Below are 17,280 nucleotides of genomic sequence, written 5' to 3'. Positions count from 1 at the left end.
GTCCTTGTTTCTTCCTGTCATGCCCAATTGGTATTGAGGATTTCCGAACCTGGTTCATTGACTTGTGGAACAATTCCATTATCCCCTATCTTCAGGAAGGAGCAAAGGATGGGATCAAGGTAATTTTCCCTACATCCTCATCTCTTCTAGAAGAACTAGTGATGTGGTTATAGCCTGGATCAATATGCACAGATAGGTTGCTCAGCTACAGGTTACTATTTTCTTTTACTCTGAATTATTCATCATATCTTGCAGAAAAGCTGTTCCTTCCAATCTTGAATTTTTTTTAAGCTCTACTACATCCCTCAGTGAAGGAACTGGAAGAAAGACAGGTTGCATGTGTATGTTACTTGCTTCTAGCAAGTGTCAGTATTCTTTCTCACCCTTCTGTGTTGCAGGTACACGGGCAGAAAGCTGCTTGGGAGGACCCTGTGGAGTGGGTGAGAGACACATTGCCTTGGCCATCAGCCCAGCAAGACCAGTCAAAATTATACCATCTTCCCCCACCCAGCGTGGGGCCCCACAGCATAGTCTCTCCTCCAGAGGAACGGAGTGGCAAGGATTCTACACCCAATTCGCTAGAATCAGACCCCTTGGTATGTTTTCAGTTGCTACTGATTCTTTGCACAAGAGAATTAAATTGGGAGCTTAGAAGCATCTTCCTGAATTAGTATCCCAGTTCTTGCCACTAATGGAAGGATTTTTTGATTTTTTTTTCAAAAACCATAGCTTATAGGAATAAAAAAGTTAATTTCTCATCAATGTTCATTCTGTCAAAAATTGCCAGCCCTTGCTCATTTGTTAGCTTAATTGCTCTATGACTGGAGGTAATTGTAATTCGGTAGCTGTGGCTGTTTTCCCATTGTGTCGTTCTATGTCTTAGAACCCCTATTTCTCCCTCCCCTCAACTCTTATATCTGAAATAGCACTGGAACAATGGACTGAATGTACAACTTAGCATGTCAGGGTCAGTGTGTCCACATGAGGAAGAGCAAGCCTCAACTTTCCTCTGCCATATAATCAAGACTGCATTGTTGACCTCTTCAGAAGCATAATGACCTTCACAAGAGAGAAAAACCTATATAACTATGCTGAGTAGCATTGCCATGATATGGCCACAGGGTGGCATAGAAGTGTAAGCCAAAAAAAGAAGCCTGCACCACATACCAACTGAGAAAGTTATATGGAAAAGTCATGTACATAATCATGGATGAGTTGTGAGTGATATAGGACAGAAACAGACACCACCACATATATTCTTTTGTTGACCCAAACAGAAATTGATGCTAGCAAACAATTGTAGGACAGAGGTCCTGGAAGTAATGGCTCCTATAAGAAGGATATAAAATATAAGATCTACACTACTATACACAGAGCAGGTACAAAAATCTATGATGGATGAGTGATATTAGAGGGAATCCCATATTCTGAACTTGGAACAGACAGTCTGTGTCTTGTCTGTTTAAGTCAGCTTATCTTCACTGACCACATTTGCTCTTATCTCAATCCCAGAAATTAGTGGTACCAATAGAGGCAAATATGTGTAGGAGTTGATAGAATATTCACTCTTCTCTGTGAGATGTCCAAGCTTTTTTGTCAGTTCTTATAGCGAAAGAACTGACAAAAAAGCTTGGACATCTCACAGAGAAGAGTGAATATTCTATCAACTCCTCACTACAATGCCTCCAGAAAATCAAAGATTTTTTACAGCACTCTTTACGTCCATAAACCCAGAACTAGCGAAAGAATCCATAGCAGCAGTACTATACAACACACCTGACCTAACTAAATACACCCAGATCAAAATACCCAAAATCATGGACCTCATCAACCTCTGCCTCACTATCTATTTTCAGTTTGATGGACAAATATATCAACGAATCAGAGGCACACCCATGGGATCACCACTGTCAGGACTCATAGCAGAGATTGTAATGCAATGCCTAGAAGCTATAGCACTTCCACACATACAACCTAAAGTATGGATCTGGTATGTAGATGACACCTTTGTTATAATAAAAAAGGAACAACTAGAGAAGACACATGAAACCATCAACAACACCTTCAAAGGAATAAAGTTCTCCAGAGAGGAAGAAAATAGCAACACACTACCCTTCCTGGATATCCTCATCGGCAGAGGAAACAACAGTAAATTAGAAACCCAAGTTTATCAGAAGACAACCCACACTAATCAAGTACTCCATTACCAAAGTAACAACCCAACCTCCCACAAGAGGAGCTGTGTAAGAACATTATTCAAGTGAGCACAAATGGATTGCAGCAACCCAGAACAGCAGAAAAAGGAAACAGACCACCTATACAAGACCTTCCAACAAAATGGATATCCATGCAACTTTATCAAAAAATGCCTGACCACTCAACCTACTACAACACAACCAACACGAGTTATGAAAAGGATCACCCTGCCATACATCAGAAACGTCTCAGAAACTACCAACAGACTATGACAACCACATGGCATCTCCGTAGCACACAAACCAACTAAACCCCTCCAAAATATCTTAACTAAGCCAAAAGACCCAGTAGCACAAGAAGAAAAAACAGGAGTCATCTACAACATACAGTAAGGACTGTAACAAACACTATGTAGGACAGACAGGAAGAAGGCTGGCAGAGCACATCAGAACACCAACTAGCAGTCAGAAGACATGATGCAAACTCCTTAATCTCACATGGACAGACTTAACCATAGTTTTAACTGGGAAACTGTCAACATTTTAGACCAAGCTAAATCCAAAAATGCAAGGGAATTCTTGGAAGCTTGGTATTCAGACAAGGCAGAAATCAACAGACACATAGAGATAAACAGCATCTATACACTATTCAAAAGAGACAACAGAAAAGAAAACAAAAGACCAGAACATCTCCTCACCAGCAATCATCATCCAGATAAGCAGAGATTACCACCAGGCACACAATCAAGCAGTAAACAATGCCCTAATCAAGGAACTACCAGAGGAACAAAACAAAACCTCCAACCCCACCAACACTGGCAGGGCATGCCACAGTATATAAACAGAGAGCAAACCCCATCCCATTCTAGCACTGAAGATGTTACTAGCTGGGTAATGAAATGTTTGCAAGAAAAGAACCAAGCTCAGAGAACCCCAAGGACTCCACAGAAATTAGTGGGTTTGCAAAACTAAGCCCCTCTCACATCCCTTTGAGGTTCAAGGTCTCATAGTATGTGTCCTTACCTGAATAAAAACAAAATACCAGACACATTGCATAATTGTAAATAAGGCTTGTAGATTGTGAAAAGTAAACTTGTATTATGCAAAAACCTGTATGTAAATTGTCCTTGAACTCCCCTTTGTAGAACTGTACATGTTTTCCTTTCTCTTAACTCCCAACTTATCCAAAGCACAGATGATAAATGGATATGACTTGAAATAATCACAGTTATTCCATTATCTCGTTATGGGAATCTTGGTATCCGATATACCCACTGTAGCAGTTTGTTTTCAGTCTGAAGTGCATCTATTGAGTTATATGTACATTAACCTACCTCACTCTGCTGCTTTCCAGGCATCTTGGAACATTGCCTTCCATAATTGTTAGCCACTGTTGCAAAGAGTTCTGGAAGTGGGAGCCCCAGTACATGGAGAGACATCAAGTTGGGAAAAGTTGATATATTTAAGTATTACTTATCAATCTTTCTCCTTACCCTTTACAGATGGCAATGTTGCTGAAGCTCCAGGAAGCAGCCAACTACATTGAATCTCCTGACCGAGAAACCTTGGACCCCAGTGTGCAGTCTGCACTCTAAAAATAACTGGATTGGGATGGAATGGAGACTGGAATGAGCCAATCTTGGCTGTCTTTGCTCCTAGGTCTTCTTTCTTTTTTCTCCGGAACCTGTGGTCTGGAATAAACACCACAGAGTGGCAGGGAGGTGCCCATCACTTCCTTTGGGATCTGTGCAGGTGAACAGTGAAAGAGGAGACAGTTTGGTCTCCTTTGCAAGATACTGCTCTCCCTCCACCTCCCAGTAACCCTGGTGGTAAGAGAATGGTGGGTTTTATTCTTGGGCTTTCTGCCTCTGTCATAAACTCCTGGTTTTGCAGTATGATTGGGGGGCATCAAGAAATCCCTCACATCCAGTGTTCCCAACATAAATGTTCTTGTGTAAGACAAGAGACTCTGGAGATAGCCACACAGAGCTGGCCGCTGTATTTCTGCAGGGCAGTGCTAACAGGCAGGGCAATAGCCAAGTTTGTGGTACCCTAATATGAGGATCTTTTTATAAAATAAAGCAAACCCCAGAAAGCATCAGAGTGAAAGCGTCATTGCTGCTCTTGGAGCTGTTTCCTGTGGTTGCTGCCCTTCGACTTTCCTGCCACAACCAACATAGGCAAAGATCTAGCAGGACTGTTAACTCTTGTCTTTGTACCCTCCTTATTTAATCTGCATGAAGGTCTTTTTACTTTCAAACTCCCAATAAACTCTTTTTCCTCCTCCACTTTATTTTATTCAGTTTATCTGGGCCATTCCATTTGCTCTTTAGTTCTAGGAATTATGTTCTGTGTTTAATCATCTGCCTTTGGTTCCACAGGAAGGAGCCTCCTAAGTTAACAGTGTTTTCTCTTTCAGTTTACCTTTTTCTTGTTTTACCTTTCTGTAAATTCCATCCCCACAGACCCTCCAACTAAATTTGGTGCTGACTGGATGACTTCCAGTAACTTAAATCCACTTCCTGGATCCTTGCAGCTTGCATCAGATGCACACAGAGTTGAATCAGCAGCACAACTATGCACAATTTGCATGTAGACTCCCCTTCTTGTGCTATTCTGTATCATTCCTTTCTGAAAAGCACAAGAGTTCAGGAAACTGTGATCAAAGGGAGAATGGGAGAATGTGTCATTGTGGTGCATCCCCTACAGGACAGCAACGTCAATTTTTTTTCCAGTTCTATACTGCTTACCAATGTGCTTGTCAATCTCTTTTCTTCCACCCATTTTCTCATTATTTCATTTTGGGGAGACAGGGTAATAGATCCTTTTTATAGGAGCTGTCTTGAACCTGTTGTCATTCAGATGTGCTGGAACTCAACTCCACTAATCTCTAGTCAGCACAGCCATGCTGGCTGAGGATTATGAAACTTGGGAAAAAAAAAACACATCTGGAAAATAGCAGTTTAACTGAAGCTGAATATCTTACATTTAAACATTTAGCCTTGTATGTCATTCACATGATTTGCCAAATGAGTAGCCATCAATACAGAAGTCTTCCCCAAACTAGATGATTTTGATTGCAACTCCAGTCAACCCTGATCATTGATCTCTATCAGGCATTAACGTGCAATGACAACTGAAGAGGCTCCCATATAAAGCAAAAAAAGAAAAAAAAAGGATTTATAATATACTGAAGGAGCTATTTAGACTAGCTATATAAATCTTCTGTTTACAGAATTTGTCTCGAGAAAATTTCGGCGCAGTTTCTATTGAAGTGTGTTTTATGGGAGTAACCATCTCCACAAATGAATTGTAGCTCTGATTAGCAACTACATTCAAATTTGAAATTATAGATGTCAAGCCAGCAACTCAGCCTCTGATGTTCTATAAATGTCCTACTGATGATATTTGAGGCACGTTTGCCAACTTCTAATCAAAAGAAATTAGACTATAGGAGGGGTCAGTGCACTCCACAACCATAAGCTTTTGTAAACTTTAGCCTTGATCAAGTAAGATACAAGTCTGAATTTTAGCTTGTGTGGTAGGAAGACATGATGATTAGATTCTCCATAATGCACAACTCTGCTTTTTCAATAGTGCCATGTGGACTTATGAAGAGATACTTATTGAAAACTTGAGTAAAACACCCCTCCAATTGAAAACCACAGAATAATACATTTCTGAACAGCAGAGAGGCTGCTTCACTTTACAGGATAAATCTTCTGTGCATGCAGAACTCCCTAACATCAGAGCAAAATATTTTATTGAGGCAATTCAGCATCACTTTGATCTCATGGCAGAGTGCCTCATTGATGAAACAGATCCCAAACAATCGACAATAGGCTATTTTTTAATCTAAGCATAACCTCAGTTTAGTTCTTATTCCAGCAGAGCATGTGAGAGGAGACAACAACTAAACAGTGTCAAATTTCTTAAAATGTGATCTCAGTTCTTATATAATTTTCTTTTCCATAGGCTAAAGTTTTAGCATCTGCAGCTAAATGAGCATTGTGCCATTGTGATACAAGTTCTATCCCTTTCATTTGTGCAGGAGGCCTCACAACACGTTTACAGAACAGGCATGATGGTGTGATGCACATTTAGTCATCCCCCACCCCACCCCCACTGCAGAAGCCACTGTGTTAATCTGTCGCCCTCCCATGGCTCCTGTCACTGCCTCGTGCTTCCTTTCATGATGGAACCTCTTTGGGTTTCTTTTATATTGGCAAATCATTCACAAGGCCTGTAGATAGATAGATTGTGCCAAATATCTTTGGTCTTACATAGTTCTGAGCATTCAGGTGATATTGCCCAGATTTTCAGTATTTTCTCTTTTTAAAAATGTGTTTTTAGGAAGTGAGAAAGAACATTCTCAGACTTCATATTATATGCTAAGTTTTGCACTTGCCTAGTCCCCATGTAGAATGTATATAGTGTCTTTTTCCTCCATGATTTTGCCATAAAAGAACTTTGTGAAGTCAATGCTGGTTTATTTTCTTCTAATATAATTGTAATATAATAACAAAGCAGGACACATTTAAAATGTTGCAGTGGAGAGTTCATTTCTATTTACTGTATCAGATAACCATCCAAACTCTTTTCCAGAATACACAATTCCTTCCTCACCTTATCTCACTGTCCTGTGTTTCACTGGGCTGCTTTAGAACATGGGTTGTTCCTTTAGTTTCCCCCCCCCCCCCGCCGCCATTTCTTTTTGAACAATTTGTTCCCTCTTAGGCATAACTGGGCCCATAACTGGAGAAAAATTCACTATATAGGATGTAAATAAAGTATAGTCAGTAATCATTATAAACAGCACAAGCTTCAGATGTTGTCACATGCCAGTAAGTAGGACCAGAAGAACTAAGTATGCCTACAGCCTGGCCTCTCTTTCCAGTACTGCATTAACTTCTCCTTAACTCAGCAGATGGGAGGCAGACATGTAAGATAAAAGGATTTGCATTTTTGAACTAATGAACACTTGCCAAGAATACTGGCCAGCTGGGTGAAAATTAGTTACAAATAATAATAATGATAATTCAAGGATTGAATTTTGCACTGCTTTCCCTGAGCTAAGGGTATGAAGAAATGAACAATAGAATGGTGTAACAAAAACATAATTGATATTTTCTTGGCTTCCTGTATTTTTGTAGAGCCTTTTCTTTCCCCATTTTCTCTATCTTACTATCAATGGGGCCTTTTTGTGACCTTCCATCTGCTTAATGCAGACTTTAATTGTAAATAACATAGCAAGTGGTCTTAATCAAAAAACTTAGATGATTGTGCAGACTTTCCACACTTGTTGTCCCCAAGATTCATTACCATTTGCCTGGCTTGAGAGTTAAAGTTCAACACATCTGTGTGGCACTAGTGGAAGAAGGCTGGACGAATAAATGACAAGGATTTTCAGGGGACAGTAGTGATTGCCTCTCCTATAAATGTGACAACCTTTCAGGTTTTTTGAGGTCTCCCTGTCTCCTGTTTCATTCAAGCAGAATGTATTTTGTAAGGTGGAACCGTCCACTTTGTAATCTAGAACTATCAGCCTTTATGACGGCAATGACTGAGGAAGTCCTCTTGGTGATGGTCTGTTTGCAGTATGAATCTGTCACTCTCCTTACCTGAATAGGAGTGGGATGGAATAGATTGGAAACCAAGGAAGTTATTCATTGTGAACTAGAGCTTATCCATTTGCAGAAGGAGGGTAAAGGGGACTGGTTGGTTACTATGGATTGGTATACTATATTGTCAGAAGGACTGATAGTTCAGACCAATTAATCTTCTTTATGAGGAAAAGTTTGAAAAGTTTATTTTTCCTTTATGAGGAAAAGAAAGAGAGCCCGTTTGATCTAGTGGTTAAGGTACCAGGCTAGAAACCAGGAGACTCTGAGTCCTAATGCCACCTTGGGCATGAAAGCCATCTGGGTGACTTTGAGCCAGTCACTCTCTCTCAGACCCAACTCACCTCATAGGGTTGTTGTGGGGAAAATGGGAGGAGGAAAGAGTATTAGGTATGTTCGCCACCTTGAGTTATTTATAAAAAATAATAAAGGCGGGATAAAAAAAAAATCTAAAAAAGCTCTTGTGTTTTCAGATGAAGTTGTGCTGCTGTGAAATTGTGATTATCTGAGCAAAAATGCAACTTGAATAACTGGGCTGTGAAGTTGCTCATGGCCCTGAAACTCTGCCTTAATATTACCATTTCAAGGGAGGAGGATCTAGCCATGGATTAACAGAGCTTGCTCTTTACTGACTACTAAAAGAAGGTTGGGGTAATCTTGTAAATCCAGGCCAGACCAAATAGTGGGATATTTTAGCACAAAGAACCCAGGGAAGGAAGGCAGGGTAACATCCAATGCCTAGTCTGTTAGGCCACCACCATAATGGACTATGTTGCTTGGAATTGCTTAGGTGATTGACTATTAAATAATCCGGCAGATGCCTTTCATCCAGAAACACCTAAACCTAATGAACAAAACCATTCTCCTACTCCTGCCTGCTTACCCAGCTATCCTATATTGGACAATATAAGTCCTAGCCAAGCATAGCTCCACCTTGAGGGCGAGGTTTCTCTTAAGAAATGGAATTCCTCTGTTGCTCACCCACTCCTTTTGCTGGAATAAGCAATGCTACCCAAAGGAGTTTTACTTCATTCCATTAGATTTACTTGTCTAACCAATATATCTCTGCCCAGAGCAATGTTTACATACTGGAGCAGCCTTTCCCAACTTTGTGTCCTTGAGATATTTTGGACCATAACTTTCATTCAGCATATGCAACAGGGGGTCATGAGAGTTGTGTTCTAGCATATATAGAGGACACCTGGCTGGGGAAGAAGGCAATAAGGAAATGCAGGCAAAGAAGATGTTGCCACTTTTGACTACTGTTTTAGATCTTTAAAAAAAGACAGGAAAGGAGTAGCATTTTATTCAACTCAGGGCTGGCCCAATCAAAATTACATGACTAACCGTAAAAAGGTTTACCTTGCCTTCAAAAGATTAGGAGCCATTTGTTTGGATGATTGGGTTTTTCAGCAGAGCTAGCCCTCTAAAATAGTAACCAAGAGGAAAAGGCCTCTTCTTCATCTTTCAGCTTCTCACCTGGAATTAGAAGCAGAGGAGAGAAAACAAAAGTTCTAGCTTGATGACTCAAATGCAGCAGGTCTTCTCTCCATTGGCGCGGCTCTCTTCCCAGTTGGGCAGCCTGAGATGAATCTGGTGGCTAAGAACAGCCTGTGGGAAACGTTTTCAAACATGAATGTAGAAAGGCCCCTTGCCCCATACCATTCCCATTTTAGAAGCTAGTTACCCCTTTTCATTAATGTTTTGTGAGGGTTTTTTTTTCCTGGATCTTCTAACATTTCCCTCAGTGTGGTTCAGTTTCCTATCTTGCTGAATACAGTTAAATATGCACATCCCAGTACTGCAGGTCCTATGAATTTAAAGTTCTCCTAAGACATCAAGCACATGGCAAATAATAGAAAACATTTGTACATGTGGATCTTCATTTCATTCATTGTTAAAATGCAAGTCAAGATACAGTGATATTCAGATTAATAATTGCCGATTCAAAGATTTTTTAATGTGTCCAAGTTGGTTCTATATTAGGAAGAACAATTGAAAACAAGGCAGTGTACCCAATTACAGTTCCTAGTTAGCTATCCTGGCATGTGAAAATGCTAGTGCTTCCTCATTGCAGATGACATTACAGAAGTTCTAACAACAATCCAACCTTTATCAATAGTGACAGTGTACCATTTCTTGAAGTAGAACTTGAGGTGATGGTAGCTGCCAGTCATAACAGCAGCTAAAGAATTCAGAATGTTGCTATCTAAAAACTGTATCAAGGAATCCTAAAAATCAAAGATGCCTTTTGGTGGTTATAAAAATATGGCATAATGTATTTCCCTTCACTTTCCATTGGTAGCCGGCTGCAGAGCAACTCTGTCATTCAAATACTTCTGTAATCATTGTTTTTTCATGGGTGGATCATCTAACACCATGGTGGGAGTTTATGACTAATTATCTCATGCAAATTCAAGGTGCTCATTTATCTTTGTATAACTATACATATGTACATATCTTGTTTTATGTAACTGAAGCTTTGGAAATATTAATTTGCTCTGGAACCCAATAGATTATAAAATAGATTTAGGCTATGACAAAAGGTGCACACTGGCTGGTTTAAAGCAAGCTGTTGTATATAAAATGTAAATCTAACCAGACTGGATCTTAAATGTCCTGGTTTAATCTTCTGCAACAGCATAGGTGCTATATATGTAACAGTGTAATTTTGCCAATGATTTTAGACTTCTATAAGAGCTGCACAATCCTGTGGTGCAGCTGATGTGAATGTGAGGATTCTATCTCAGAGAAACCTCCTCACTCAAAATCCATACAACTTGCTGGTGACAGGGTCAAGAGATTATGTGTTTGCACATTTTGTCTTCCTTCGTTTTCCTTTCCAAATTTATGCTAATGGGAGGGAATTAATTACAGCTTTCCACAACCTCCATACTTGGACACCTTTTTCAAGAGTGTGCCTGGAAAATGTGAGAGCTGAGGTTCTCCTCTCCCCCAGGGAGGTCATACTTGTATCCCCTCTTAGGACTTTTCAGCCTTTAACTGGCTTTAGGAGTTGGAGATATAAAATTAGCCTGCACCATTCTTAGCTAATGTACAAGAGAAGCAAAGCATCTTACAGTGTGATCTGTTCAGCCATTTAGTAGGCAGTGCAAGTTTTTCTAGAGTTTTTTGCTGTGTCATTTTCCAGAGCCTCCATATTCCTACAAAGGCTATGCAGTTTTTCTCTAATCTGATTAGCTGGAGATGAGAATGCCAGGCTGATGGATCTTTTTAGACCTCATATTTGTTAAAGTTTCTATTTGAAATCTCCTCCTTCTTTAGCATTTATGTGATGTCAATAGCAGCAGAGAGACTCTCAGTAGTCCCACTAGTAAATTGCCTGGATTATCTATAATCCTAGTGGTGGTTCTTGTCAGTTATACCTGGAGCTACTTTCTTTAAAGCTTGAAGTCCTGTTTAATCCCTCCCCCCCAAAAGCAATAACTTGAAATAAGTTCACTGATTTTTAAAAAAGATAAAAGGACAAGTACTTGTGGTGCAAATACTAACTTGTATCACAACCCACATAGACTAGAATTACAATTGGAATCACCCCCTTTCAATTTCTGACTTCTCTTTTGCTAAATCCACTTTTAACTGACGTACTACTGCAAAGTAAAGAAAATGTTATCTTCTTCTGCATGTCAAGTTTTTCATCATCATGCTATCTTTCAAATGTACAGTCACTGTCTTACCTTAAAAGTAATTAGATGGCTATGTAGGAGACTGAACCCACACGACTGAATGCTTAAGTCACTAATACAAAAGTATCTCTAACAATCTGGCTCTCTAATCAACCCCTTGGATCCTGATCTTATGCTTACTGAGATGCAAGTTAAACAAGACTTATTTGTAAATTGCTTATTTGTAAATTGCTTAAGATGCTTTAAGGCAGGGTTCCTCAACCTTGGTGACTTGAAGATGTGTGGACTTCAACTCCCAGAATTCTGGGAGTTGAAGTTCACACATCTTCAAGTTGCCAAGGTCGAGGAACCCTGCTTTAAGGGATCCACATAAATTGTATTAAACCAGCCAAATGGAGACATTTTCTAGTCTTCTTCCCTCTTTCCCTTTAGGACATATTCTGTTTCACATTTGGTGCTTCTCCCAGTTGGTCCCCATGTTCTTTCTCTTGGCTTCTTGGAAATGTTCTTGCTGAGCACCACTCGCTAATCTCAAGCACCTGTTGTATTGGGCTATTTTGCACAGTGATATACAAAATATCAAACCTTGTGGTAGGTTTGACATGAAGGTTCCTCATTTGCCTTTTTTTTTCCTTGTTTCATTCTTGTAGGATAAGAATATGCTGTAAATAACCTGTAACTGAATGGCCTGAATGAGTCTGAGGGACCAGCCTTGAGAGCTGAGCCCTGTGTCTGTGATGAACCATACTGGGTTTTTTATTTGTTTGGCTTTTTTTTTTTTAACTATGTGAGTAACTGTGATTTGCTGACTCATTTCTGATTGTACAGTGTACACCTCCCAGCAGCCGCTGTGGGCCAGTGGAAGAAGGCATGAGCAAAATTAAAAACTGCCTTCTTCCACAGGAACCTGGCCTTTCATGTTTCTTGTGCTGCTTTCTCTGCATTAGCTCACTCTTTTCACTAAGTTGGCAGGGTTTCCTGGGGTAAAGTTAATGAAACAAGATGAAAAAGCTTAACATCCTTTTCCCAGCTAATCTCTCTGGTCTAGTGTTATTATAATGGGATCCCATGATACAAAGTAACTTCTGATTAAGTCCCAGATTAAGTGGGATGAAGTGGGAAGACTTGATCTCTGCATCAGGTTAGAACTGAGGGACTGGGAGGGGCCAGAGGAAGATTGAAATCTCTTATAGGAATCAGAATAATTCACAAAGAATCTAATACAGATGCCACATAGTGTTATGAATCAAGGATTTTCAATTTCCATATATTCTGCTTTCTACTTTATATGTTTGAGCAATTATTCAATGGAATATTTTACAGTTTGGGCCATTTTATTTATAAAAGCAGTGTGTAATTAATATTGAGAACTATACAGGTGACAATACATTGAAGATAGAATTAATGCCTCTCTTAAGAGAGTTACTGATTTGCACATTTGGGGTATATAAATATTTGAAACAGCCTATTCATTAGTGTTGAGTTTGATCTTAGGTTTAATAAAGAAGAAAATCTAATTTGCACCTAATCCATTAAAAAAAAAATAGCCATCTTAAATTCACATCTACTCAATTTTCCACCCTGCCTGTTAGCCAGATCATTAAAATTCTATTTATATGGAAGCAAAATTATTTTCACCATCCAGAGAAATTAGGGATATTGCCATAAAATTCTATGCATTTTGTTTTCAGGCACAATCAAATTCTGTAGTGCTTGAGTGGCAAACTGTAATCTGGGCAAAGTAGTATCAAGACTGGTTTGTTACTTTAAAAATATGGTATGCACACATACAGTGGTACCTCGGGTCACGAACTTAATTCGTTCCGTGACTCTGGTCGCGACCCAAATTGGTCGCGACCTGAATCAAATTTTCCCATAAGGTTCAATGTAAATACGGTTAATCCGTTCTGACCCCTCCGAATTTGGTCGCCAACTGATTTTGGTCGCATCCCGAATCAAATTTTCCCATAAGGTTCAATGTAATGACGGTTAATCTGTTCTGAACCATATGTTTTTTTTTTTAAACCACAAAAATATGAAACAAAATACAGTACAGTGCAGTACGAAGAGAGAGAACGCTAACCTTGCTCGAGGTGACTTCTGGCGTGGAGGACAGGAAGGTGGGTGGGGAGGCGGTTATTGCTTGGAGGGAGAGTCCCCCTCCCTACAGGAAGCCACGACCACGTGTCACGGCAGGGAAAATGGCCGCAGATCCTGTTCGTCACCCGATGCGGAGTTTGTGGACGGAAGCAAAATTTTGCGAACGGTGCTGTTCGTGACCCGAATTGGTCATGAACAGAAGCGTTCGTGACCCGAGGTACCACTGTACTTTGAACATTTGAACTCTCTTTGTCAACCTAATAGCAGTAGAAACCTCTTTGCTGCCAGTAGCTTCCCTTGATCTTGAAATCTCTGATGCTTGTAGACAAAGATACTAGATATACCACTCTGCCAAGCCCTACTCACAAGTAAACTCCAAGCCTTGACTTCCAGGATTTAAATTTACTCTAATCCTATTAAAATATGCATAGGCTGTTTGGTGGTTAAGTCTTGGAGATCAAGAGTCTTATATTTATTAAAATATTTCTATAGTTTCTGAAAAACTGTAATCACCTGCCTAACAAGCAAGTTACTAAAATATTTCCATACAAACCCCAATGGAAAAGGTATGTTATACATCTGTGATCCCAATTTTTAATGAGTACTAGGCCATTGTTTTAGAGCCCCAAAAGGTGACATGAACAGTATGTCCTGCTGAGTAAAAATGAGATAGCAAGCAGAGTTTTTCAAAGAGAGATTATCCATAAGATAAAAGCCTTCCAGGTCATCCAAGGCTTTAAAATTAAATACGATACAGTATGTTGAATTGAGCATAGAAGCAAACTGGCAAGCAGTGAACTAGCAAAACCTTTCAGAGTCAGGTAAATTTTTAGTTTCAAGTTAAGACTTTGATTGTGTTCACATGACCCACTGAACCACAAAGTAGCCAGCTTCATTTTTGCCTAAAGTATGAACCCAGGCCATTATGGTTCAGTGGGTCTTGTGAATTCAGAAAATTGAGTAAACCTTGGTTCAGTTAGCCATGGGTACATATGAACACACTGCAGTAAACAGTTCAACCCTGGAAAAATGATGAATGCATGGACTAGCAGGGCAAGATATGATGAATCAAGTAGGAAAAACTGTGAGGCAAAGATCCTGCTCTTCTGAAGCATGCCAAACTTTACATGATTAGAGAGGGTCACAGGGCAGTCCAGACCACAGTCATTCCCTTCCAAGTATTTACACCCTTCAGTGCAGCTACTGAACTTGATGCTTATGGGCTGCTGTAAGTCTATAGACAGGGTGTTGAATAAAACCTTTTCTGTGTCCTTGTGCTTGTTTTATTATGTCTAAGGATATGATTCTGAAGATACTTTTAAGTTAAATGGTTAAAGAGAATCATAGTGCAGATCATATCAAGTGATAGGAGACAGCACTGGTACATTGAGTAGACATTCAAAAGAGTAGGAGAAACCTCAAAGGGGAAGAGATAGGGATAGGGTAAGGAGACTGTTGTTTCCTTCTATGAGTTTTTCCATGGATAAGTGATCTGGCCAACATATATTGGAAAAGTTCTGATTCTAGCCCCCAAATACTATTTTTCCCACAAGTGAAAAATAAGCAGGAATAATTTGTACTTACTAGAAGTGTAATTTAAGGCAGTATAGTCACTACAGATGATTCAAGTTCAATTCACTGAAAAGATGAATCATTATATGGATCCTTAGATCATCTAGTCTAACTTTTTTTGTACGGCAGCAAAACATTTCCCAGGTTATACAGGGAAATTGTTCCTAGTTGTGTGTTCCTGGGATCCTTTTGAGGCTTTTACTAGCTGTGTGAAGGATTGGAACTGACATCTTGTACAAACCAAGCAAATGATCTAGCTAAGCTATAGCATTTGTGTTGAGCAATACAACACAGTATCTGTGTTCAGCAATACAACAAAACTCTACTTAATTTCTCTTCTGGAGTTTGGTTTTAGCTTTGTATGTCCATTCACCAGATCCCACCACCCCTTGTTTAGCCTGAGCAGAACAGACACAGCACCAGCCCAGAGAGACAACTGGTTGAAGAGCACTGGGATGAACACCCAAAAGAAAGAGTGGAGCTAGATGCCTTGAGTACGAATTCAAATGCAGTGTTAAAAGGAAGGGAAAGAGAGGCCAGACTGAATGCTATCCTAACTTCATTTCCATTTATTGCAAATAAATTTAAACATGGGGATCTGGGAACTTCATCCATTTGATCATGAAACTTCAAGGGGCAAAGCTGGATGGTTCCTAGTGGCTCCTACCTAGGAGCATTGGTGCTAAGTAGTTGGGGGGCTCAGTCCCACAGAAAGCTAGGAGGAAGCTGCTGGAATAATGATAATTGCACTAATTCATCAATCCATCAGAAAACGTAGCACCCCTTCCCTGCCAAAGACATGTCACCCTTCTGCTCTTGCCAAATCATGAAGGTCTTGGCTTGAGGTGAAGCTGGGATAGCACCAAAGTTTAGGGTCTCCTTGGCTCACTTAGCTACTGCTGACTGGAGGCTCAATCCTTACAATTTTAGCTTTTTTTCTAATTAAAATGCATTTTTTTAAAAATTAAAAAAGTGAAAAAAAATCCTGTTTAGGAGAGGTGTGTATTGGCAGAGTTAGTGTTTCTTAACTGCATGGTATTCCTTCTAGGGGGTTTTATACCACTTTTTAAATTTCTCAGAAAATTTATGGTCCCAGTTTCTATGCTGTCTTATCTCTTGCTTCTTTCTCTTGCTTTTTGTTTATTATTTGATATGTTCTCTTTCTTTCTTGAAAACTGTTCTTTGTAAACCTGCAATTTCTTTTATACCTGATGTAAACAAAATGAAATAAAAAAATTCCAGATGTTGTACATAACTGCAGAAACAATCACAAGGAAACTACTGCCATCTGGACTGTTTCCAACACAGACTGTTTATACTAGTGGTAAAAGAAAGGGGGTAAAAGGCCCTCCAAAGAGAGGCTTTTAAAGCAAAATAAAAATAAAAATATCCAAGCAAAGTACGGTACTCTTCACCAACTCATCTGTCTCTACTGAGCTGCTGTGCTGAGCTGTGCAGCATGTTTCTTCTGGGAATACTGGTCTGTCTTAACACCATTTGACGTTTAAATAAAGTGATCTCCTGTGTTGCCTGCATGTTGATCCTCTCTGTTCAAAGAAATTTTAACAACAATCAATGTGTAGTCCCTGTGATCACCAACATTATCTGTGACTTCCCATTCTACTCTATGGTTGTATTGGTATAACATAGGGAACTTAGTTACTTTTTCTTTAGCCTCAAAATCCAACCCTTCTGATTAATTTAGTATTATGATTCATTGTACTACAAAATAGGTTAGTTCATTAATTTAGTATTATGATTCATTGTACTACAAAATAGGTTAGTTCATTAATTTAGTATTATGATTCATTGTACTACAAAATAGGTTAGTTCAGTAACCAAGTTAAACACATTGCCTGAATTTAGACAATTGCATTAGTCCTCCATTGCTCTACAACAGTGTCAGGTATACTTCTCAGTGCTTTCTATCACTCTATCAATTAATTAACAAGGTGCTCCTCTAACTCAGCATTCTCTAATGTCTTCCACACGTGTTGGATTAGGGTCAGGCTTGCTGGGTGATGTAACTGTTTGAATTCATGATACTTTTGTTAATTTTACCCTCCCCACAATTATACAGCATGGATTAGAAATCCTCACCTCTGCAGATGCTGATACCAGCCTGACTCCCCACATTGCCCATTT

General features: G+C 39.5%; 1 protein-coding gene across 8 annotated transcripts in view; it reads left to right on the top strand.

Moving 5' to 3' along the window:
• Positions 1–16,670, top strand: part of NAV1 (neuron navigator 1) — a 297,342-nt gene extending 280,672 nt beyond the window's left edge. For 7 of the 8 annotated variants that reach the window (XM_088154273.1, XM_088154270.1, XM_088154272.1 and 4 more), the window contains 3 exons: positions 1–119; positions 399–596; positions 3,698–16,670. In XM_088154273.1, coding sequence (XP_088010399.1) covers positions 1–119; positions 399–596; positions 3,698–3,790 — 410 coding nt within the window. In that variant the 3' untranslated portion in view covers positions 3,791–16,670. The remainder of the gene's footprint in view (positions 120–398; positions 597–3,697) is intronic. The other variant, XR_015798556.1, reaches the window with a different exon arrangement.
• Positions 16,671–17,280: the final 610 nt, after the last annotated feature.

The sequence above is a fragment of the Python bivittatus genome, unplaced genomic scaffold (genome assembly GCF_059951505.1).
Source record: "Python bivittatus isolate LINGU-HERP-01145 unplaced genomic scaffold, Pbiv_v1 ctg000700_np1212, whole genome shotgun sequence".
NCBI lineage: Eukaryota > Metazoa > Chordata > Lepidosauria > Squamata > Pythonidae > Python > Python bivittatus.
The sequence above is the reverse complement of the archived record's forward strand: the minus strand, read 5'-3'. Positions and strand labels throughout refer to the sequence as shown.